The sequence below is a fragment of the Eleutherodactylus coqui genome, chromosome 9, assembly GCF_035609145.1.
Source record: "Eleutherodactylus coqui strain aEleCoq1 chromosome 9, aEleCoq1.hap1, whole genome shotgun sequence".
In the NCBI taxonomy this organism is placed as follows: Eukaryota; Metazoa; Chordata; class Amphibia; order Anura; family Eleutherodactylidae; genus Eleutherodactylus; species Eleutherodactylus coqui.
The window spans coordinates 176,935,344-176,961,317 of NC_089845.1; the positions used below are offsets into that span (position 1 = coordinate 176,935,344).

At 50.1% G+C, this 25,974-nt stretch overlaps 1 protein-coding gene across 4 annotated transcripts in view; it reads right to left on the reverse strand.

The window, feature by feature from the left end:
* Window positions 1–3,573: 3,573 nt before the first annotated feature.
* Window positions 3,574–25,974, reverse strand: part of TATDN1 (TatD DNase domain containing 1) — a 58,609-nt gene continuing 36,208 nt past the window's right edge. For all 4 annotated transcript variants that reach the window (XM_066578817.1, XM_066578816.1, XM_066578818.1 and 1 more), the window contains 2 exons: window positions 5,194–5,320; window positions 3,574–3,726 (listed from right to left, as the gene is read on the reverse strand). In XM_066578817.1, the coding sequence (XP_066434914.1) occupies window positions 3,621–3,726; window positions 5,194–5,320 (233 nt within the window). In that variant the 3' untranslated portion in view covers window positions 3,574–3,620. The remainder of the gene's footprint in view (window positions 3,727–5,193; window positions 5,321–25,974) is intronic.

Below are 25,974 nucleotides of genomic sequence, written 5' to 3' on the forward strand. Positions count from 1 at the left end.
GCAGGTGTTTGCGGCCGAGTCCATCTCCCGTTTTTTAGCCTTCCACGATAGCCATTGCAACAATCCGCATTCCCCCAGTGTCCTCTTATCTGCTCACTGATTGGCCAAGTGGAAAGTGGAGCACAGTGTGCTTTTGGTTTTTATACAATTGCTGCAGCTACCTTGGATGGCTGAAAACTGGGACCGGATCCGGCGGCCCGGGCGAGAACTGCAGGTTGTAGACCCCTCTGATCCCAGGCCTGAACTAGGTCCTAAAACTGGAGGGTTGCTTTAAAGGGGTTGTGTCGTCCTGCAACTGCAGGTAGCCTTGATTAAAAATATCCCCGAACGAGCGGATGCAGGGACGTTTAACCCTTAATGGTAAATACACGCCGGCCCGGGACACTTCCTGGCTTTGGTTGTGGTGTTACACTTTGCTGATCTGCAGAGCCGTGCTTCTGGGGCTGCTAGAAAGGGGAAGGAAGGAGCTCATTGGCACAGCCTCTGTATTTACTGCAAAAACGTGCAATGATTGTCACTGAGTGTCCTGGAACCATGCAGGAAGTGCGCAGCCACGCGCAGCGCCCATAGACTTTAATGAACAAAGCATAAAAACAATAAAATGTGCACGGCTGCATCAATTGTCTTGTGCGCATTACGGCCATGACACCTATACAGGTAGGACACCCATGTGACCGCGCACTAACATGGCCACACTGGTGGGCCTGATGGCAGCCCATCACACCTCACATATTGAAAGGGGAGACCATCAGCATTGCAGGCCGACCCAGAATGCATGAAAAGTGGTAAACCTGTGCCTGCAGGGTAACTGTTAGAAATGGCCCGGAATATTCCATATTAGACTCTGAATTGGGCCAAATGTCTACTGACGGATATGATGTGCAGAATCCGTGTGGAAAACCCACAAAATAAAGCCGCCCATAAGGAAACGTGGGCGTCCGCAGATGGATTTAAGCACGCAGATTTGTTTTGCAGACCTTTGGCTGCACCATTTTTGTGTGGTTACCCCATAGATGGCTTCCATCGCAGTCCATGGAAGCTGTCCGATCCGTGGCCAGTAAGATTTCGATGGAGGCTATTGGGAGATGTCCGCGTGGACAGGCGGCGCTTGGGGGATGTGGCGATGTCCGCGTGGACAGGCGGCGCTTGGGGGATGTGGCGATGTCCGCGTGGACAGGCGGCGCTTGGGGGAATGTGGCGATGTCCGCGTGGACAGGCGGCGCTTGGGGGAATGTGGCGATGTCCGCGTGGCCAGGCGGCGCTTGGGGGAATGTGGCGATGTCCGCGTGGACAGGCGGCGCTTGGGGGAATGTGGCGATGTCCGCGTGGACAGGCGGCGCTTGGGGGAATGTGGCGATGTCCGCGTGGACAGGCGGCGCTTGGGGGAATGTGGCGATGTCCGCGTGGACAGGCGGCGCTTGGGGGAATGTGGCGATGTCCGCGTGGACAGGCGGCGCTTGGGGGAATGTGGCGATGTCCGCGTGGACAGGCGGCGCTTGGGGGAATGTGGCGATGTCCGCGTGGACAGGCGGCGCTTGGGGGAATGTGGCGATGTCCGCGTGGACAGGCGGCGCTTGGGGGAATGTGGCGATGTCCGCGTGGACAGGCGGCGCTTGGGGGAATGTGGCGATGTCCGCGTGGACAGGCGGCGCTTGGGGGAATGTGGCGATGTCCGCGTGGACAGGCGGCGCTTGGGGGAATGTGGCGATGTCCGCGTGGACAGGCGGCGCTTGGGGGAATGTGGCGATGTCCGCGTGGACAGGCGGCGCTTGGGGGATGTGGCGATGTCCGCGTGGACAGGCGGCGCTTGGGGGATGTGGCGGCGTCCGCGTTGTACTAATTATATTGTATCATTTTGTATCATCTGCAAATATTGATATATTACTGTGCAGCCCCTCTATCAGGGCGTTGGTAAATATATTGTACAGAATAGGGCCCAATACTGAACCCTGTGGCCCCCCTAGCAGCGGGGGCCCAATCAGAGTATGAACCATTTATTACCCCCTCTGCTTTCTATCATTGAGCCAGTTCTTTACCCAATTACACACGTTTTCACCCAATCCGAGCTTCTCATTTTGTATATTAGCCTATTATACGGCACGGTGTCAAAGGCTTTAGAGAAGTCCAGATATACGAGACCAATAGACTCTCCCAGGTCCAGCTTAGAGCTTACTTCATCATAGAAGCTGATCAGATTGGTCTGACATGAGCGGCCCTTCATGAATCCATGCTGGTGAGGAGTTATTCCCTTAATCTCCTTGAGGTACTCATCGATGGCGTCTCTCAGAATCCCCTGGAATATTTTTCCCGTTACTGAAGTGAGACTTACAGGCCTGTAGTTACCAGGCTCACTTTTGCTCCCCTTTTTGTAAATTGGAACCACGTTGGCAATGCGCCAATCCAATGGTACAACCCCGGTCTCTATAGTGTCTAAAATATTAGGTATAGCAGCCTAGCTATCTCATCACTTAGTTCCCTTAGTACCCTTGGGTGTAATCCATCTGGGCCTGGCGATTTATCGGCGCTTGTGGGATGTGTCGATGTCCGTGTGGAGAGGCGGCGCTTGGGGGGAATGTGGCGGCGCTTGGGGGGAATGTGGCGGCGCTTGGGGGGAATGTGGCGGCGCCCGCGTGGACAGGCGGCGCTTGGGAATGTGGCGGCGCCCGCGTGGACAGGCGGCGCTTGGGGGGAATGTGGCGGCGCCCGCGTGGACAGGCGGCGCTTGGGGGGAATGTGGCGGCGCCCGCGTGGACAGGCGGCGCTTGGGGGGAATGTGGCGGCGCCCGCGTGGACAGGCGGCGCTTGGGGGGAATGTGGCGGCGCCCGCGTGGACAGGCGGCGCTTGGGGGGGGAATGTGGCGGCGCCCGCGTGGACAGGCGGCGCTTGGGGGGGAATGTGGCGGCGCCCGCGTGGACAGGCGGCGCTTGGGGGGAATGTGGCGGCGCCCGCGTGGACAGGCGGCGCTTGGGGGGGAATGTGGCGGCGCCCGCGTGGACAGGCGGCGCTTGGGGGATGTGGTGATGACCAAAATCGCTACAGCTGAAGCCCAGAGTTTATCAGGAAAAAAATGCAGGCTGTGAGGGATCTGAAGGGCGGACGGACGGACGGATCAGCCCAGATACGGTGACCGCCTGCCCCCTGCAGACTGCGTGTCTCTCTTGATGAGGCGGCGAACACGGTCTTTAAATGGTTCTGTGCGCTCTCTCCTGTGAGAGACTAAACTGCAGCCCTGTAATGTATGGACAAGGTGTCCGAACTGTCGCTGCAGTCCTCTACGGCGGCCCGGTCACCGCTCGGATACATGACCATCCGCAGTCAGCGCTGGGCGGTCACAGCTCGGATACATGACCATCCGCAGTCAGCGCTGGGCGGTCACAGCTCGGATACATGACCATCCGCAGTCAGCGCTGGGCGGTGACCACACAGCGCAGATTTATCCCCTCATCTGCGGCCGGTCAACCTCTGCTGCAGGGTGGGGAGAGATCTCTTATGGCGGATTATGCCCCCCCCCACATGGACGTTCCCGATTACAAGTCAATAGGTGGGTCGCGGAGAACTCCTCTAGCCCCACGTTACATGTCACCCATTTATTAGGATATGTTCCTCTACTACATGGTATCTAGCACATGTCTGGAAAGAAGACTCTGCTTGTGTTGTTGTAGAGCGTGGTCGCCAGCACCGCAGGGTCCTCTTCTCTCACCGCTGCCATTACTTCCAGGACTTGTCTGCAGAAGAAATAAGAGAAGCCACTAAAGACTCTTCACAACTAGAGCCAAACTGTCCGCGCTGCGGAGGGAGTCCCTATGGATGCATCTATAGGCTCCGCTCGGGCACAGAGGTGCAGCTGCTTGGAGTTAGCAGGACTGAACTGCGATAGGCCATTAATATCTAACTGATGGGGGTCCATAACCTCTTCACTGCAGACGGGGCACAATGTGGTAATGGGGCCGCACTCTAGGGGACATATAATGTGCTATAGATGTTACTGGCTGCACTCTGGGGGACATATAATGTGTTGGAGATGTTACTGGCTGCACTCTGGGGGACATATAATGTGTTGGAGATGTTACTGGCCGCACTCTGGGGGACATATAATGTGTCGGAGATGTTACTGGCTGCACTCTGGGGGACATATAATGTGTTAGAGATGTTACTGGCTGCACTCTGGGGGACATATAATGTGTTGGAGATGTTACTGGCCGCACTCTGGGGGACATATAATGTGTTAGAGATGTTACTGGCTGCACTCTGGGGGACATATAATGTGTTGGAGATGTTACTGGCCGCACTCTGGGGGACATATAATGTGTCGGAGATGTTACTGGCCGCACTCTGGGGGACATATAATGTGTCGTAGATGTTACTGGCTGCACTGTGGAGGACATATAATGTGTTGGAGATGTTACTGGCTGCACTCTGGGGGACATATAATGTGTTGTAGATGTTACTGGCCGCACTCTGGGGGACATATAATGTGTTGGGGATGTTACTGGCCGCACTCTGGGGGACATATAATGTGTTGGGGATGTTACTGGCCGCACTCTGGGGGACATATAATGTGTTGGGGATGTTACTGGCCGCACTCTGGGGGACATATAATGTGTTGTAGATGTTACTGGCCGCACTCTGGGGGACATATAATGTGTTGGAGATGTTACTGGCCGCACTCTGGGGGACATATAATGTGTTGGAGATGTTACTGGCCGCACTCTGGGGGACATATAATGTGTTGGAGATGTTACTGGCTGCACTCTGGGGGACATATAATGTGTTGGAGATGTTACTGGCTGCACTCTGGGGGACATATAATGTGTTGGAGATGTTACTGGCTGCACTCTGGGGGACATATAATGTGGTGGAGATGTTACTGGCTGCACTCTGGGGGACATATAATGTGGTGGAGATGTTACTGGCCGCACTCTGGGGGACCCCTCCCCGACCCTGCAGGGCTGTCAGTGCGGAACCCCCTCTCCCCCTGCAGGGCTGTCAGTGCGGAACCCCCTCTCCCCCTGCAGGGCTGTCAGTGTAGACCCCCACAGTTGCAGGGTCGTCAGTGAACTCCCCCACAGGGCTGTCAGTGTGGACCGCCCCGCCTGGCCACCCCCCACCCCCACAGGGCGGTCAGTGTGGACTCCAGATTAGCAGAGGTGATGTCACAGCAGTAGGGTACAGGCAGAGGGCTTCATACTCACACGATATGGCACGGCTCGTTCCGCTCCTTCAGGCAATGTCCCGCCTCCCACTTCTTCTTCGTTGGGTAAGTGGTTTTCACAAACTTTGACCCGGCATGAGTGTTCTTCACTCCACACCAGGGAGCGTCTGTCACAAGAACAGGGGGGCAGCGTCAGACATCCGGGGAATAATCCAGGACTCGTTAAAAACTAGGCAGAGTGTGACGGAAAGGGGGTGTGTCTACCCCAGAAACCGCTGAACAGGTCAGCAAAGGCGCATATTGGGCGGCACCTAATACATGAGGAGGTGTGCGCCGGGGAAATCCAGTCCTAGACCGCCTGCACATGGGCGGGTCGGACCTGTGGGATACCCCAGCTTACCTCTGTGCCGGCCGGAGCGCAGCACAGAGGACGCCGCGCCGACACTATGGTGATGACGCGGCTCCTGCGACCATTCTGCAACGTAGATTGTAGAAAGGCCGCAGGATGGACAGCTGGCATCAACTTCAATGGGGGCCAGCCATGCATAGCCCGCAGGAAATCACATCTGGTAGCATGCTGCACAGTCCGCAGGCGGACGCCCGTGTACCCTCAATGACCCCCCAAGAGAGGCAGAAGAGGTGACTAAAATGCATTAGAGCTCTTCACACTGACTCTGGCCACATGGGGTATTGCACCTTTCTGTCTCATTTATCAAGCTGCGCTTCAGCGATGCAATCCACACCGGGCCATCTGTGGGGTACACACCGGCTGTATTCTGGGGGCGCTGCGCATGCTACATCATTGTAACTTTCTGCCCCCGTCCTCCGAGCGCCACAACCAGCTGTGGGCGGCCGGTCACTCTTTGTTAGGATTTTTCTTGGAGCCAGAATGAGGAAAACCCAACCAAACCTGATAGAACCGCTGGTTTATTATGAATATGGGGAGGGGTTTAAATAATTAGTACCACCTTATTAAACAGAAGTAACAGTACCTTGACTTATAGAGTACGGCCAGTAACAGGTACAACACATTATATGTCCCCCAGAGTGCGGCCAGTAACATCACCACATTATATGTCCCCCAGAGTGCGGCCAGTAACATCTCCAACACATTATATGTCCCCCAGAGGGCGGCCAGTAACATCTCCAACACATTATATGTCCCCCAGAGGGCGGCCAGTAACAGGTACAACACATTATATGTCCCCTAGAGTGCAGCCAGTAACATCTCCACCACATTATATGTCCCCCAGAGTGCGGCCAGTAACAGGTACAACACATTATATGTCCCCCAGAGTGCAGCCAGTAACCTCTCCAACACATTATATGTCCCCCAGAGGGCGGCCAGTAACATCTCCAACACATTATATGTCCCCCAGAGGGCGGCCAGTAACAGGTACAACACATTATATGTCCCCTAGAGTGCAGCCAGTAACATCTCCACCACATTATATGTCCCCCAGAGTGCGGCCAGTAACAGGTACAACACATTATATGTCCCCCAGAGTGCAGCCAGTAACCTCTCCAACACATTATATGTCCCCCAGAGGGCGGCCAGTAACATCTCCAACACATTATATGTCCCCCAGAGGGCGGCCAGTAACAGGTACAACACATTATATGTCCCCTAGAGTGCAGCCAGTAACATCTCCACCACATTATATGTCCCCCAGAGTGCAGCCAGTAACATCTCCAACACATTATATGTCCCCCAGAGGGCGGCCAGTAACATCTCCAACACATTATATGTCCCCCAGAGTGCGGCCAGTAACATCACCACATTATATGTCCCCCAGAGTGCAGCCAGTAACATCCCCAACACATTATATGTCCCCCAGAGTGCGGCCAGTAACATCTCCAACACATTATATGTCCCCCAGAGTGCGGCCAGTAACAGGTACACCACATTATATGTCCCCCAGAGTGCGGCCAGTAACAGGTACAACACATTATATGTCCCCCAGAGTGCAGCCAGTAACATCTCCAACACATTATATGTCCCCCAGAGTGCGGCCAGTAACATCTCCAACACATTATATGTCCCCCAGAGGGCGGCCAGTAACATCTCCAACACATTATATGTCCCCCAGAGTGCAGCCAGTAACATCTCCAACACATTATATGTCCCTCAGACAGCGACCAGTAATATATACAACACATTATATGTCCCCCAGAGTGCAGCCAGTAATATCTCCACCACATTATATGTCCCCCAGAGTGCGGCCAGTAACATCTCCACCACATTATATGTCCCCCAGAGTGCGGCCAGTAACATCTCCACCACATTATATGTCCCCCAGAGTGCGGCCAGTAACATCTCCAACACATTATATGTCCCCCAGAGTGCAGCCAGTAACATCTCCAACACATTATATGTCCCCCAGAGTGCAGCCAGTAACATCTCCAACACATTATATGTCCCTCAGAGAGCGACCAATAAGATCTCCAACACATTATATGTCCCCCAGAGTGCAGCCAGTTACATCTCCAACACATTATATGTCCCTCAGAGAGCGACCAGTAATATATACAACACATTATATGTCCCCCAGAGTGCAGCCAGTAATATCTCCACCACATTATATGTCCCTCAGAGAGCGACCAGTAATATATACAACACATTTTATGTCCCGCAGAGTGCAGCCAGTAACAGGTACAACACATTATATGTCCCTCAGAGTGCGGCCAGTAACATCTCCACCACATTATATGTCCCTCAGAGAGCAACCAATAAGATCTCCAACACATTATATGTCCCCCAGAGTGCAGCCAGTAACATCTCCACCACATTATATGTCCCTCAGAGAGCGACCAATAAGATCTCCAACACATTATATGTCCCCCAGAGTGCAGCCAGTTACATCTCCAACACATTATATGTCCCTCAGAGAGCGACCAGTAATATATACAACACATTATATGTCCCCCAGAGTGCAGCCAGTAATATCTCCACCACATTATATGTCCCCCAGAGTGCGGCCAGTAACATCTCCAACACATTATATGTCCCCCAGAGTGCGGCCAGTAACATCTCCACCACATTATATGTCCCCCAGAGTGCGGCCAGTAACAGGTACAACACATTTTATGTCCCGCAGAGTGCAGCCAGTAACAGGTACAACACATTATATGTCCCTCAGAAAGCGACCAATAAGATCTCCAACACATTATATGTCCCCCAGAGTGCAGCCAGTAACATCTCCACCACATTATATGTCCCTCAGAGAGCGACCAATAAGATCTCCAACACATTATATGTCCCCCAGAGTGCAGCCAGTAACATCTCCAACACATTATATGTCCCTCAGAGAGCGACCAATAAGATCTCCAACACATTATATGTCCCCCAGAGTGCAGCCAGTTACATCTCCAACACATATGTCCTCCAGAGTGCGGCCAGTTACATCTCCAACACATTATATGTCCCCCAGAGTGCAGCCAGTAACATCTCCAACACATTATATGTCCCCCAGAGTGCAGCCAGTAACAGATACAACACATTATATGTCCCCCAGAGTGCAGCCAGTAACAGATACAACACATTATATGTCCCCCAGAGTGCGGCCAGTAACATCTCCAACACATTATATGTCCCCTGAGTGCAGCCAATAACATCTACAACACTTTATATGTCCCCCAGAGTGCGGCCAGTAACATCCCCAACACATTATATGTCTCCCAGAGTGCAGCCAGTAACATCTCCAACACATTATATGTCCTCCAGAGTGCGGCCAGTAACAGGTACAACACATTATATGTCCCCCAGAGTGCAGCCAGTAACATCTCCAACACATTATATGTCCCCCAGAGTGCGGCCAGTAACATCTCCAACACATTATATGTCCCCCAGAGTGCGGCCAGTAACATCTCCAACACATTATATGTCCCCCAGAGTGCGGCCAGTTACATCTCCAACACATTATATGTCCCCCAGAGTGCGGCCAGTTACATCTCCAACACATTATATGTCCCCCAGAGTGCAGCCAGTAACATCTCCAACACATTATATGTCCCCCAGAGTGCAGCCAGTAACATCTCCGACACATATGTCCTCCAGTGTGCGGCCAGTAACATCTCCAACACATTATATGTCCCCCAGAGTGCAGCCAGTAACATCTCCGACACATATGTCCCCCAGAGTGCGGCCAGTAACATCTCCAACACATTATATGTCCCCCAGAGTGCGGCCAGTAACATCTCCGACACATTATATGTCCCCCAGAGTGCGGCCAGTAACATCTCCGACACATTATATGTCCTCCAGAGTGCAGCCAGTAACATCTCCAACACATTATATGTCCCCCAGTGTGCGGCCAGTAACATCCCCAACGCATTATATGTCCCCCAGAGTGCAGCCAGTAACATCCCCAACACATTATATGTCCCCCAGAGTGCGGCCAGTAACATCTCCAACACATTATATGTCCCCCAGAGTGCGGCCAGTTACATCTCCAACACATTATATGTCCCCCAGAGTGCGGCCAGTTACATCTCCAACACATTATATGTCCCCCAGAGTGCAGCCAGTAACATCTCCAACACATTATATGTCCCCCAGAGTGCAGCCAGTAACATCTCCGACACATATGTCCTCCAGTGTGCGGCCAGTAACATCTCCAACACATTATATGTCCCCCAGAGTGCAGCCAGTAACATCTCCGACACATATGTCCCCCAGAGTGCGGCCAGTAACATCTCCAACACATTATATGTCCCCCAGAGTGCGGCCAGTAACATCTCCGACACATTATATGTCCCCCAGAGTGCGGCCAGTAACATCTCCGACACATTATATGTCCTCCAGAGTGCAGCCAGTAACATCTCCAACACATTATATGTCCCCCAGTGTGCGGCCAGTAACATCCCCAACGCATTATATGTCCCCCAGAGTGCAGCCAGTAACATCCCCAACACATTATATGTCCCCCAGAGTGCGGCCAGTAACATCTCCAACACATTATATGTCCTTCAGAGAGCGACCAATAACATCTCCAACACATTATATGTCCCCCCGAGTGCAGCTAGTAACACCTCCACCACATTATATGTCCCCCAGAGTGCAGCCAGTAATATCTCCAACACATTATATGTCCCCCAGAGTGCAGCCAGTAACATCTCCACCACATTATATGTCCCTCAGAGAGCGACCAGTAAGATCTCCAACACATTATATGTCCCCCAGAGTGCAGCCAGTAACATCCCCAACACATTATATGTCCCTCAGAGAGCGACCAATAAGATCTCCAACACATTATATGTCCCCCAGAGTGCGGCCAGTAACATCTCCACCACATTATATGTCCCTCAGAGAGCGACCAGTAAGATCTCCAACACATTATATGCCCCCAGAGTGCGGCCAGTAACAGGTACGACACATTATATGTCCCCCAGAGTACAGCTAGTAACATCTCCAACACATTATATGTCCCCCAGAGTGCGGCCAGTAACATCTGACACATTATATGTCCCCCAGAGTGCGGCCAGTAACATCCCCAACACATTATATGTCTCCCAGAGTGCAGCCAGTAACATCTCCAACACATTATATGTCCCCAGAGTGCAGCCAGTAACATCCCCAACACATTATATGTCCTCCAGAGAGCGACCAATAAGATCTCCAACACATTATATGTCCCCCAGAGTGCAGCCAGTTACATCTCCAACACATATGTCCCTCAGAGTGCGGCCAGAAACATCTCCAACACATATGTCCCCCAGACTGCGACCAATAACATCTCCAACACATTATATGTCCCCCAGAGTGCGGCCAGTAACATCTCCAACACATTATATGTCCCCCAGAGGGCAGCCAGTAACATCTCCGACACATTATATGTCCCCCAGAGTGCGGCCAGTAACATCTCCGACACATTATATGTCCTCCAGAGTGCAGCCAGTAACATCTCCAACACATTATATGTCCCCCAGAGTGCAGCCAGTAACATCCCCAACGCATTATATGTCCCCCAGAGTGCAGCCAGTAACATCTCCAACACATTATATGTCCCCCAGAGTGCGGCCAGTAACATCTCCAACACATTATATGTCCCCCAGAGGGCGGCCAGTAACATCTCCAACACATTATATGTCCCCCAGAGTGCAGCCAGTAACATCTCCAACACATTATATGTCCCTCAGACAGCGACCAGTAATATATACAACACATTATATGTCCCCCAGAGTGCAGCCAGTAATATCTCCACCACATTATATGTCCCCCAGAGTGCGGCCAGTAACATCTCCACCACATTATATGTCCCCCAGAGTGCGGCCAGTAACATCTCCACCACATTATATGTCCCCCAGAGTGCGGCCAGTAACAGGTACAACACATTTTATGTCCCGCAGAGTGCGGCCAGTAACATCTCCACCACATTATATGTCCCTCAGAGAGCAACCAATAAGATCTCCAACACATTATATGTCCCCCAGAGTGCAGCCAGTAACATCTCCACCACATTATATGTCCCTCAGAGAGCGACCAATAAGATCTCCAACACATTATATGTCCCCCAGAGTGCAGCCAGTTACATCTCCAACACATTATATGTCCCTCAGAGAGCGACCAGTAATATATACAACACATTATATGTCCCCCAGAGTGCAGCCAGTAATATCTCCACCACATTATATGTCCCCCAGAGTGCGGCCAGTAACATCTCCAACACATTATATGTCCCCCAGAGTGCGGCCAGTAACATCTCCACCACATTATATGTCCCCCAGAGTGCGGCCAGTAACAGGTACAACACATTTTATGTCCCGCAGAGTGCAGCCAGTAACAGGTACAACACATTATATGTCCCTCAGAAAGCGACCAATAAGATCTCCAACACATTATATGTCCCCCAGAGTGCAGCCAGTAACATCTCCACCACATTATATGTCCCTCAGAGAGCGACCAATAAGATCTCCAACACATTATATGTCCCCCAGAGTGCAGCCAGTAACATCTCCAACACATTATATGTCCCTCAGAGAGCGACCAATAAGATCTCCAACACATTATATGTCCCCCAGAGTGCAGCCAGTTACATCTCCAACACATATGTCCTCCAGAGTGCGGCCAGTTACATCTCCAACACATTATATGTCCCCCAGAGTGCAGCCAGTAACATCTCCAACACATTATATGTCCCCCAGAGTGCAGCCAGTAACAGATACAACACATTATATGTCCCCCAGAGTGCAGCCAGTAACAGATACAACACATTATATGTCCCCCAGAGTGCGGCCAGTAACATCTCCAACACATTATATGTCCCCTGAGTGCAGCCAATAACATCTACAACACTTTATATGTCCCCCAGAGTGCGGCCAGTAACATCCCCAACACATTATATGTCTCCCAGAGTGCAGCCAGTAACATCTCCAACACATTATATGTCCTCCAGAGTGCGGCCAGTAACAGGTACAACACATTATATGTCCCCCAGAGTGCAGCCAGTAACATCTCCAACACATTATATGTCCCCCAGAGTGCGGCCAGTAACATCTCCAACACATTATATGTCCCCCAGAGTGCGGCCAGTAACATCTCCAACACATTATATGTCCCCCAGAGTGCGGCCAGTTACATCTCCAACACATTATATGTCCCCCAGAGTGCGGCCAGTTACATCTCCAACACATTATATGTCCCCCAGAGTGCAGCCAGTAACATCTCCAACACATTATATGTCCCCCAGAGTGCAGCCAGTAACATCTCCGACACATATGTCCTCCAGTGTGCGGCCAGTAACATCTCCAACACATTATATGTCCCCCAGAGTGCAGCCAGTAACATCTCCGACACATATGTCCCCCAGAGTGCGGCCAGTAACATCTCCAACACATTATATGTCCCCCAGAGTGCGGCCAGTAACATCTCCGACACATTATATGTCCCCCAGAGTGCGGCCAGTAACATCTCCGACACATTATATGTCCTCCAGAGTGCAGCCAGTAACATCTCCAACACATTATATGTCCCCCAGTGTGCGGCCAGTAACATCCCCAACGCATTATATGTCCCCCAGAGTGCAGCCAGTAACATCCCCAACACATTATATGTCCCCCAGAGTGCGGCCAGTAACATCTCCAACACATTATATGTCCTTCAGAGAGCGACCAATAACATCTCCAACACATTATATGTCCCCCCGAGTGCAGCTAGTAACACCTCCACCACATTATATGTCCCCCAGAGTGCAGCCAGTAATATCTCCAACACATTATATGTCCCCCAGAGTGCAGCCAGTAACATCTCCACCACATTATATGTCCCTCAGAGAGCGACCAGTAAGATCTCCAACACATTATATGTCCCCCAGAGTGCAGCCAGTAACATCCCCAACACATTATATGTCCCTCAGAGAGCGACCAATAAGATCTCCAACACATTATATGTCCCCCAGAGTGCGGCCAGTAACATCTCCACCACATTATATGTCCCTCAGAGAGCGACCAGTAAGATCTCCAACACATTATATGCCCCCAGAGTGCGGCCAGTAACAGGTACGACACATTATATGTCCCCCAGAGTACAGCTAGTAACATCTCCAACACATTATATGTCCCCCAGAGTGCGGCCAGTAACATCTGACACATTATATGTCCCCCAGAGTGCGGCCAGTAACATCCCCAACACATTATATGTCTCCCAGAGTGCAGCCAGTAACATCTCCAACACATTATATGTCCCCAGAGTGCAGCCAGTAACATCCCCAACACATTATATGTCCTCCAGAGAGCGACCAATAAGATCTCCAACACATTATATGTCCCCCAGAGTGCAGCCAGTTACATCTCCAACACATATGTCCCTCAGAGTGCGGCCAGAAACATCTCCAACACATATGTCCCCCAGACTGCGACCAATAACATCTCCAACACATTATATGTCCCCCAGAGTGCGGCCAGTAACATCTCCAACACATTATATGTCCCCCAGAGGGCAGCCAGTAACATCTCCGACACATTATATGTCCCCCAGAGTGCGGCCAGTAACATCTCCGACACATTATATGTCCTCCAGAGTGCAGCCAGTAACATCTCCAACACATTATATGTCCCCCAGTGTGCGGCCAGTAACATCCTTAACGCATTATATGTCCCCCAGAGTGCAGCCAGTAACATCCCCAACGCATTATATGTCCCCCAGAGTGCAGCCAGTAACATCCCAAACACATTATATGTCCCCCAGAGTGCGGCCAGTAACATTTCCAACACATTATATGTCCTTCAGAGAGCGACCAATAACATCTCCAACACATTATATGTCCCCCAGAGTGCAGCCAGTAACATCTCCAACACATTATATGTCCCCCAGAGTGCGACCAATAAGATCTCCAACACATTATATGTCCCCCAGAGTGCAGCCAGTAACATCTCCACCACATTATATGTCCCTCAGAGAGCGACCAATAAGATCTCCAACACATTATATGTCCCCCAGAGTGCAGCCAGTAACATCTCCACCACATTATATGTCCCTCAGAGAGCGACCAATAAGATCTCCAACACATTATATGTCCCCCAGAGTGCAGCCAGTAACATCTCCAACACATTATATGTCCCTCAGAGAGCGACCAATAAGATCTCCAACACATTATATGTCCCCCAGAGTGCAGCCAGTAACATCTCCACCACATTATATGTCCCTCAGAGAGCGACCAATAAGATCTCCAACACATTATATGTCCCCCAGAGTGCAGCTAGTAACATCTCCACCACATTATATGTCCCCCAGAGTGCAGCCAATAACATCTCCAACACATTATATGTCCCCCAGAGTGCAGCCAGGAACATCTCCACCACATTATATGTCCCCCAGAGTGCAGCCAGTAACATCTCCACCACATTATATGTCCCCCAGAGTGCAGCCAGTTACATCTCCAACACATATGTCCCTCAGAGTGCGGCCAGTAACATCTCCAACACATTATATGTCCTCCAGAGTGCGGCCAGTTACATCTCCAACACATTATATGTCCCCCAGAGTACAGCTAGTAACATCTCCAACACATTATATGTCCCCCAGAGTGCGGCCAGTAACATCTCCAACACATTATATGTCCCCCAGAGTGCGGCCAGTAACATCTCCAACACATTATATGTCCTCCAGAGTGCAGCCAGTAACATCTCCAACACATTATATGTCCCCCAGAGTGCAGCCAGTAACATCTCCAACACATTATATGTCCCCCAGAGTGCAGCCAGTAACATCTCCAACACATTATATGTCCCCCAGAGTGCAGTCAGTAACATCTCCAACACATTATATGTCCTCTAGAGTGCGGCTAGTAACATCTCCAACACATTATATGTCCCCCAGAGTGCAGCCAGTAACATCTCCAACACATTATATGTCCCCCAGACTGCAGCCAGTAACATCTGCAACACATTATATGTCCCCCAGAGTGCGGCCAGTAACATCTCCAACACATTATATGTCCCCCAGAGTGCAGCTAGTAACATCTCCAACACATTATATGTCCCCCAGAGTGCGGCCAGTAACATCTCCGACACATTATATGTCCTCCAGAGTGCAGCCAGTAACATCTCCAACACATTATATGTCCCCCAGTGTGCGGCCAGTAACATCCCCAACGCATTATATGTCCCCCAGAGTGCAGCCAGTAACATCCCCAACACATTATATGTCCCCCAGAGTGCGGCCAGTAACATCTCCAACACATTATATGTCCTTCAGAGAGCGACCAATAACATCTCCAACACATTATATGTCCCCCAGAGTGCAGCCAGTAATATCTCCAACACATTATATGTCCCCCAGAGTGCGGTCACTAATATCACCAACACATTATATGTCCTCTAGAGTGCGGCCAGTAACATCAACACATTATATGTCCCCCAGAGTGCGACCAATAAGATCTCCAACACATTATATGTCCCCCAGAGTGCAGCCAGTAACGTCTCCACCACATTATATGTCCCTCAGAGAGCGACCAATAAGATCTCCAACACATTATATGTCCCCCAGAGTGCAGCCAGTAACATCTCCACCACATTATATGTCCCTCAGAGAGCGACCAGTAAGATCTCCAACACATTATATGCCCCCAGAGTGCGGCTAGTAACAGGTACGACACATTATATGTCCCCCAGAGTACAGCTAGTAACATCTCCAACACATTATATGTCCCCCAGAGTGCGGCCAGTAACATCTGACACATTATATGTCCCCCAGAGTGCGGCCAGTAACATCCCCAACACATTATATGTCTCCCAGAGTGCAGCCAGTAACATCTCCAACACATTATATGTACCCAGAGTGCAGCCAGTAACATCCCCAACACATTATATGTCCTCCAGAGTGCGGCCAGTAACATCTCCACCACATTATATGTCCCTCAGAGAGCGACCAATAAGATCTCCAACACATTATATGTCCCCCAGAGTACAGCTAGTAACATCTCCAACACATTATATGTCCCCCAGAGTGCGGCCAGTAACATCTGACACATTATATGTCCCCCAGAGTGCGGCCAGTAACATCCCCAACACATTATATGTCTCCCAGAGTTCAGCCAGTAACATCTCCAACACATTATATGTCCCCAGAGTGCAGCCAGTAACATCCCCAACACATTATATGTCCTCCAGAGTGCGGCCAGTAACATCTCCACCACATTATATGTCCCTCAGAGAGCGACCAATAAGAACTCCAACACATTATATGTCCCCCAGAGTGCGGCCAGTAACATCTCCAACACATTATATGTCCCCCAGAGGGCAGCCAGTAACATCTCCGACACATTATATGTCCCCCAGAGTGCGGCCAGTAACATCTCCGACACATTATATGTCCTCCAGAGTGCAGCCAGTAACATCTCCAACACATTATATGTCCCCCAGTGTGCGGCCAGTAACATCCTTAACGCATTATATGTCCCCCAGAGTGCAGCCAGTAACATCCCCAACGCATTATATGTCCCCCAGAGTGCAGCCAGTAACATCTCCAACACATTATATGTCCCCCAGAGTGCGACCAATAAGATCTCCAACACATTATATGTCCCCCAGAGTGCAGCCAGTAACATCTCCACCACATTATATGTCCCTCAGAGAGCGACCAATAAGATCTCCAACACATTATATGTCCCCCAGAGTGCAGCCAGTAACATCTCCACCACATTATATGTCCCTCAGAGAGCGACCAATAAGATCTCCAACACATTATATGTCCCCCAGAGTGCAGCCAGGAACATCTCCACCACATTATATGTCCCTCAGAGAGCGACCAATAAGATCTCCAACACATTATATGTCCCCCAGAGTGCAGCCAGGAACATCTCCACCACATTATACGTCCCTCAAAGTACGGCCAGTAACATCTCCAACACATATGTCCCCCAGAGTGCGACCAATAACATCTCCAACACATTATATGTCCCCCAGAGTGCGGCCAGTAACATCTCCAACACATTATATGTCCCCCAGTGTGCGGCCAGTTACATCTCCAACACATTATATGTCCCCCAGAGTACAGCTAGTAACATCTCCAACACATTATATGTCCCCCAGAGTGCGGCCAGTAACATCTACAACACATTATATGTCCCCCAGAGTGCGGCCAGTAACATCTCCAACACATTATATGTCCTCCAGAGTGCAGCCAGTAACATCTCCAACACATTATATGTCCCCCAGAGTGCAGCCAGTAACATCTCCAACACATTATATGTCCCCCAGAGTGCGGCCAGTAACATCTCCAACACATTATATGTCCCCCAGAGTGCAGCCAGTAACATCTCCAACACATTATATGTCCCCCAGACTGCAGCCAGTAACATCTGCAACACATTATATGTCCCCCAGAGTGCGGCCAGTAACATCTCCAACACATTATATGTCCCCCAGAGTGCAGCTAGTAACATCTCCACCACATTATACGTCCCTCAAAGTACGGCCAGTAACATCTCCAACACATATGTCCCCCAGAGTGCGACCAATAACATCTCCAACACATTATATGTCCCCCAGAGTGCGGCCAGTAACATCTCCAACACATTATATGTCCCCCAGAGTGCAGCCAGTAACATCTCCGACACATATGTCCTCCAGTGTGCGGCCAGTAACATCTCCAACACATTATATGTCCCCCAGAGTGCAGCCAGTAACATCTCCGACACATATGTCCCCCAGAGTGCGGCCAGTAACATCTCCAACACATTATATGTCCCCCAGAGTGCGGCCAGTAACATCTCCGACACATTATATGTCCCCCAGAGTGCGGCCAGTAACATCTCCGACACATTATATGTCCTCCAGAGTGCAGCCAGTAACATCTCCAACACATTATATGTCCCCCAGTGTGCGGCCAGTAACATCCCCAACGCATTATATGTCCCCCAGAGTGCAGCCAGTAACATCCCCAACACATTATATGTCCCCCAGAGTGCGGCCAGTAACATCTCCAACACATTATATGTCCCCCAGAGTGCGGCCAGTTACATCTCCAACACATTATATGTCCCCCAGAGTGCGGCCAGTTACATCTCCAACACATTATATGTCCCCCAGAGTGCAGCCAGTAACATCTCCAACACATTATATGTCCCCCAGAGTGCAGCCAGTAACATCTCCGACACATATGTCCTCCAGTGTGCGGCCAGTAACATCTCCAACACATTATATGTCCCCCAGAGTGCAGCCAGTAACATCTCCGACACATATGTCCCCCAGAGTGCGGCCAGTAACATCTCCAACACATTATATGTCCCCCAGAGTGCGGCCAGTAACATCTCCGACACATTATATGTCCCCCAGAGTGCGGCCAGTAACATCTCCGACACATTATATGTCCTCCAGAGTGCAGCCAGTAACATCTCCAACACATTATATGTCCCCCAGTGTGCGGCCAGTAACATCCCCAACGCATTATATGTCCCCCAGAGTGCAGCCAGTAACATCCCCAACACATTATATGTCCCCCAGAGTGCGGCCAGTAACATCTCCAACACATTATATGTCCTTCAGAGAGCGACCAATAACATCTCCAACACATTATATGTCCCCCCGAGTGCAGCTAGTAACACCTCCACCACATTATATGTCCCCCAGAGTGCAGCCAGTAATATCTCCAACACATTATATGTCCCCCAGAGTGCAGCCAGTAACATCTCCACCACATTATATGTCCCTCAGAGAGCGACCAGTAAGATCTCCAACACATTATATGTCCCCCAGAGTGCAGCCAGTAACATCCCCAACACATTATATGTCCCTCAGAGAGCGACCAATAAGATCTCCAACACATTATATGTCCCCCAGAGTGCGGCCAGTAACATCTCCACCACATTATATGTCCCTCAGAGAGCGACCAGTAAGATCTCCAACACATTATATGCCCCCAGAGTGCGGCCAGTAACAGGTACGACACATTATATGTCCCCCAGAGTACAGCTAGTAACATCTCCAACACATTATATGTCCCCCAGAGTGCGGCCAGTAACATCTGACACATTATATGTCCCCCAGAGTGCGGCCAGTAACATCCCCAACACATTATATGTCTCCCAGAGTGCAGCCAGTAACATCTCCAACACATTATATGTCCCCAGAGTGCAGCCAGTAACATCCCCAACACATTATATGTCCTCCAGAGAGCGACCAATAAGATCTCCAACACATTATATGTCCCCCAGAGTGCAGCCAGTTACATCTCCAACACATATGTCCCTCAGAGTGCGGCCAGAAACATCTCCAACACATATGTCCCCCAGACTGCGACCAATAACATCTCCAACACATTATATGTCCCCCAGAGTGCGGCCAGTAACATCTCCAACACATTATATGTCCCCCAGAGGGCAGCCAGTAACATCTCCGACACATTATATGTCCCCCAGAGTGCGGCCAGTAACATCTCCGACACATTATATGTCCTCCAGAGTGCAGCCAGTAACATCTCCAACACATTATATGTCCCCCAGTGTGCGGCCAGTAACATCCTTAACGCATTATATGTCCCCCAGAGTGCAGCCAGTAACATCCCCAACGCATTATATGTCCCCCAGAGTGCAGCCAGTAACATCTCCAACACATTATATGTCCCCCAGAGTGCGGCCAGTAACATCTCCAACACATTATATGTCCCCCAGAGGGCGGCCAGTAACATCTCCAACACATTATATGTCCCCCAGAGTGCAGCCAGTAACATCTCCAACACATTATATGTCCCTCAGACAGCGACCAGTAATATATACAACACATTATATGTCCCCCAGAGTGCAGCCAGTAATATCTCCACCACATTATATGTCCCCCAGAGTGCGGCCAGTAACATCTCCACCACATTATATGTCCCCCAGAGTGCGGCCAGTAACATCTCCACCACATTATATGTCCCCCAGAGTGCGGCCAGTAACAGGTACAACACATTTTATGTCCCGCAGAGTGCGGCCAGTAACATCTCCACCACATTATATGTCCCTCAGAGAGCAACCAATAAGATCTCCAACACATTATATGTCCCCCAGAGTGCAGCCAGTAACATCTCCACCACATTATATGTCCCTCAGAGAGCGACCAATAAGATCTCCAACACATTATATGTCCCCCAGAGTGCAGCCAGTTACATCTCCAACACATTATATGTCCCTCAGAGAGCGACCAGTAATATATACAACACATTATATGTCCCCCAGAGTGCAGCCAGTAATATCTCCACCACATTATATGTCCCCCAGAGTGCGGCCAGTAACATCTCCAACACATTATATGTCCCCCAGAGTGCGGCCAGTAACATCTCCACCACATTATATGTCCCCCAGAGTGCGGCCAGTAACAGGTACAACACATTTTATGTCCCGCAGAGTGCAGCCAGTAACAGGTACAACACATTATATGTCCCTCAGAAAGCGACCAATAAGATCTCCAACACATTATATGTCCCCCAGAGTGCAGCCAGTAACATCTCCACCACATTATATGTCCCTCAGAGAGCGACCAATAAGATCTCCAACACATTATATGTCCCCCAGAGTGCAGCCAGTAACATCTCCAACACATTATATGTCCCTCAGAGAGCGACCAATAAGATCTCCAACACATTATATGTCCCCCAGAGTGCAGCCAGTTACATCTCCAACACATATGTCCTCCAGAGTGCGGCCAGTTACATCTCCAACACATTATATGTCCCCCAGAGTGCAGCCAGTAACATCTCCAACACATTATATGTCCCCCAGAGTGCAGCCAGTAACAGATACAACACATTATATGTCCCCCAGAGTGCAGCCAGTAACAGATACAACACATTATATGTCCCCCAGAGTGCGGCCAGTAACATCTCCAACACATTATATGTCCCCTGAGTGCAGCCAATAACATCTACAACACTTTATATGTCCCCCAGAGTGCGGCCAGTAACATCCCCAACACATTATATGTCTCCCAGAGTGCAGCCAGTAACATCTCCAACACATTATATGTCCTCCAGAGTGCGGCCAGTAACAGGTACAACACATTATATGTCCCCCAGAGTGCAGCCAGTAACATCTCCAACACATTATATGTCCCCCAGAGTGCGGCCAGTAACATCTCCAACACATTATATGTCCCCCAGAGTGCGGCCAGTAACATCTCCAACACATTATATGTCCCCCAGAGTGCGGCCAGTTACATCTCCAACACATTATATGTCCCCCAGAGTGCGGCCAGTTACATCTCCAACACATTATATGTCCCCCAGAGTGCAGCCAGTAACATCTCCAACACATTATATGTCCCCCAGAGTGCAGCCAGTAACATCTCCGACACATATGTCCTCCAGTGTGCGGCCAGTAACATCTCCAACACATTATATGTCCCCCAGAGTGCAGCCAGTAACATCTCCGACACATATGTCCCCCAGAGTGCGGCCAGTAACATCTCCAACACATTATATGTCCCCCAGAGTGCGGCCAGTAACATCTCCGACACATTATATGTCCCCCAGAGTGCGGCCAGTAACATCTCCGACACATTATATGTCCTCCAGAGTGCAGCCAGTAACATCTCCAACACATTATATGTCCCCCAGTGTGCGGCCAGTAACATCCCCAACGCATTATATGTCCCCCAGAGTGCAGCCAGTAACATCCCCAACACATTATATGTCCCCCAGAGTGCGGCCAGTAACATCTCCAACACATTATATGTCCTTCAGAGAGCGACCAATAACATCTCCAACACATTATATGTCCCCCCGAGTGCAGCTAGTAACACCTCCACCACATTATATGTCCCCCAGAGTGCAGCCAGTAATATCTCCAACACATTATATGTCCCCCAGAGTGCAGCCAGTAACATCTCCACCACATTATATGTCCCTCAGAGAGCGACCAGTAAGATCTCCAACACATTATATGTCCCCCAGAGTGCAGCCAGTAACATCCCCAACACATTATATGTCCCTCAGAGAGCGACCAATAAGATCTCCAACACATTATATGTCCCCCAGAGTGCGGCCAGTAACATCTCCACCACATTATATGTCCCTCAGAGAGCGACCAGTAAGATCTCCAACACATTATATGCCCCCAGAGTGCGGCCAGTAACAGGTACGACACATTATATGTCCCCCAGAGTACAGCTAGTAACATCTCCAACACATTATATGTCCCCCAGAGTGCGGCCAGTAACATCTGACACATTATATGTCCCCCAGAGTGCGGCCAGTAACATCCCCAACACATTATATGTCTCCCAGAGTGCAGCCAGTAACATCTCCAACACATATGTCCCTCAGAGTGCGGCCAGAAACATCTCCAACACATATGTCCCCCAGACTGCGACCAATAACATCTCCAACACATTATATGTCCCCCAGAGTGCGGCCAGTAACATCTCCAACACATTATATGTCCCCCAGAGGGCAGCCAGTAACATCTCCGACACATTATATGTCCCCCAGAGTGCGGCCAGTAACATCTCCGACACATTATATGTCCTCCAGAGTGCAGCCAGTAACATCTCCAACACATTATATGTCCCCCAGTGTGCGGCCAGTAACATCCTTAACGCATTATATGTCCCCCAGAGTGCAGCCAGTAACATCCCCAACGCATTATATGTCCCCCAGAGTGCAGCCAGTAACATCCCAAACACATTATATGTCCCCCAGAGTGCGGCCAGTAACATTTCCAACACATTATATGTCCTTCAGAGAGCGACCAATAACATCTCCAACACATTATATGTCCCCCAGAGTGCAGCCAGTAACATCTCCAACACATTATATGTCCCCCAGAGTGCGACCAATAAGATCTCCAACACATTATATGTCCCCCAGAGTGCAGCCAGTAACATCTCCACCACATTATATGTCCCTCAGAGAGCGACCAATAAGATCTCCAACACATTATATGTCCCCCAGAGTGCAGCCAGTAACATCTCCACCACATTATATGTCCCTCAGAGAGCGACCAATAAGATCTCCAACACATTATATGTCCCCCAGAGTGCAGCCAGTAACATCTCCACCACATTATATGTCCCTCAGAGAGCGACCAATAAGATCTCCAACACATTATATGTCCCCCAGAGTGCAGCCAGTAACATCTCCACCACATTATATGTCCCTCAGAGAGCGACCAATAAGATCTCCAACACATTATATGTCCCCCAGAGTGCAGCTAGTAACATCTCCACCACATTATATGTCCCCCAGAGTGCAGCCAATAACATCTCCAACACATTATATGTCCCCCAGAGTGCAGCCAGGAACATCTCCACCACATTATATGTCCCCCAGAGTGCAGCCAGTAACATCTCCACCACATTATATGTCCCCCAGAGTGCAGCCAGTTACATCTCCAACACATATGTCCCTCAGAGTGCGGCCAGTAACATCTCCAACACATTATATGTCCTCCAGAGTGCGGCCAGTTACATCTCCAACACATTATATGTCCCCCAGAGTACAGCTAGTAACATCTCCAACACATTATATGTCCCCCAGAGTGCGGCCAGTAACATCTCCAACACATTATATGTCCCCCAGAGTGCGGCCAGTAACATCTCCAACACATTATATGTCCTCCAGAGTGCAGCCAGTAACATCTCCAACACATTATATGTCCCCCAGAGTGCAGCCAGTAACATCTCCAACACATTATATGTCCCCCAGAGTGCAGCCAGTAACATCTCCAACACATTATATGTCCCCCAGAGTGCAGCCAGTAACATCTCCAACACATTATATGTCCCCCAGAGTGCAGTCAGTAACATCTCCAACACATTATATGTCCTCTAGAGTGCGGCTAGTAACATCTCCAACACATTATATGTCCCCCAGAGTGCAGCCAGTAACATCTCCAACACATTATATGTCCCCCAGACTGCAGCCAGTAACATCTGCAACACATTATATGTCCCCCAGAGTGCGGCCAGTAACATCTCCAACACATTATATGTCCCCCAGAGTGCAGCTAGTAACATCTCCAACACATTATATGTCCCCCAGAGTGCGGCCAGTAACATCTCCGACACATTATATGTCCTCCAGAGTGCAGCCAGTAACATCTCCAACACATTATATGTCCCCCAGTGTGCGGCCAGTAACATCCCCAACGCATTATATGTCCCCCAGAGTGCAGCCAGTAACATCCCCAACACATTATATGTCCCCCAGAGTGCGGCCAGTAACATCTCCAACACATTATATGTCCTTCAGAGAGCGACCAATAACATCTCCAACACATTATATGTCCCCCAGAGTGCAGCCAGTAATATCTCCAACACATTATATGTCCCCCAGAGTGCGGTCACTAATATCACCAACACATTATATGTCCTCTAGAGTGCGGCCAGTAACATCAACACATTATATGTCCCCCAGAGTGCGACCAATAAGATCTCCAACACATTATATGTCCCCCAGAGTGCAGCCAGTAACGTCTCCACCACATTATATGTCCCTCAGAGAGCGACCAATAAGATCTCCAACACATTATATGTCCCCCAGAGTGCAGCCAGTAACATCTCCACCACATTATATGTCCCTCAGAGAGCGACCAGTAAGATCTCCAACACATTATATGCCCCCAGAGTGCGGCTAGTAACAGGTACGACACATTATATGTCCCCCAGAGTACAGCTAGTAACATCTCCAACACATTATATGTCCCCCAGAGTGCGGCCAGTAACATCTGACACATTATATGTCCCCCAGAGTGCGGCCAGTAACATCCCCAACACATTATATGTCTCCCAGAGTGCAGCCAGTAACATCTCCAACACATTATATGTACCCAGAGTGCAGCCAGTAACATCCCCAACACATTATATGTCCTCCAGAGTGCGGCCAGTAACATCTCCACCACATTATATGTCCCTCAGAGAGCGACCAATAAGATCTCCAACACATTATATGTCCCCCAGAGTACAGCTAGTAACATCTCCAACACATTATATGTCCCCCAGAGTGCGGCCAGTAACATCTGACACATTATATGTCCCCCAGAGTGCGGCCAGTAACATCCCCAACACATTATATGTCTCCCAGAGTTCAGCCAGTAACATCTCCAACACATTATATGTCCCCAGAGTGCAGCCAGTAACATCCCCAACACATTATATGTCCTCCAGAGTGCGGCCAGTAACATCTCCACCACATTATATGTCCCTCAGAGAGCGACCAATAAGAACTCCAACACATTATATGTCCCCCAGAGTGCGGCCAGTAACATCTCCAACACATTATATGTCCCCCAGAGGGCAGCCAGTAACATCTCCGACACATTATATGTCCCCCAGAGTGCGGCCAGTAACATCTCCGACACATTATATGTCCTCCAGAGTGCAGCCAGTAACATCTCCAACACATTATATG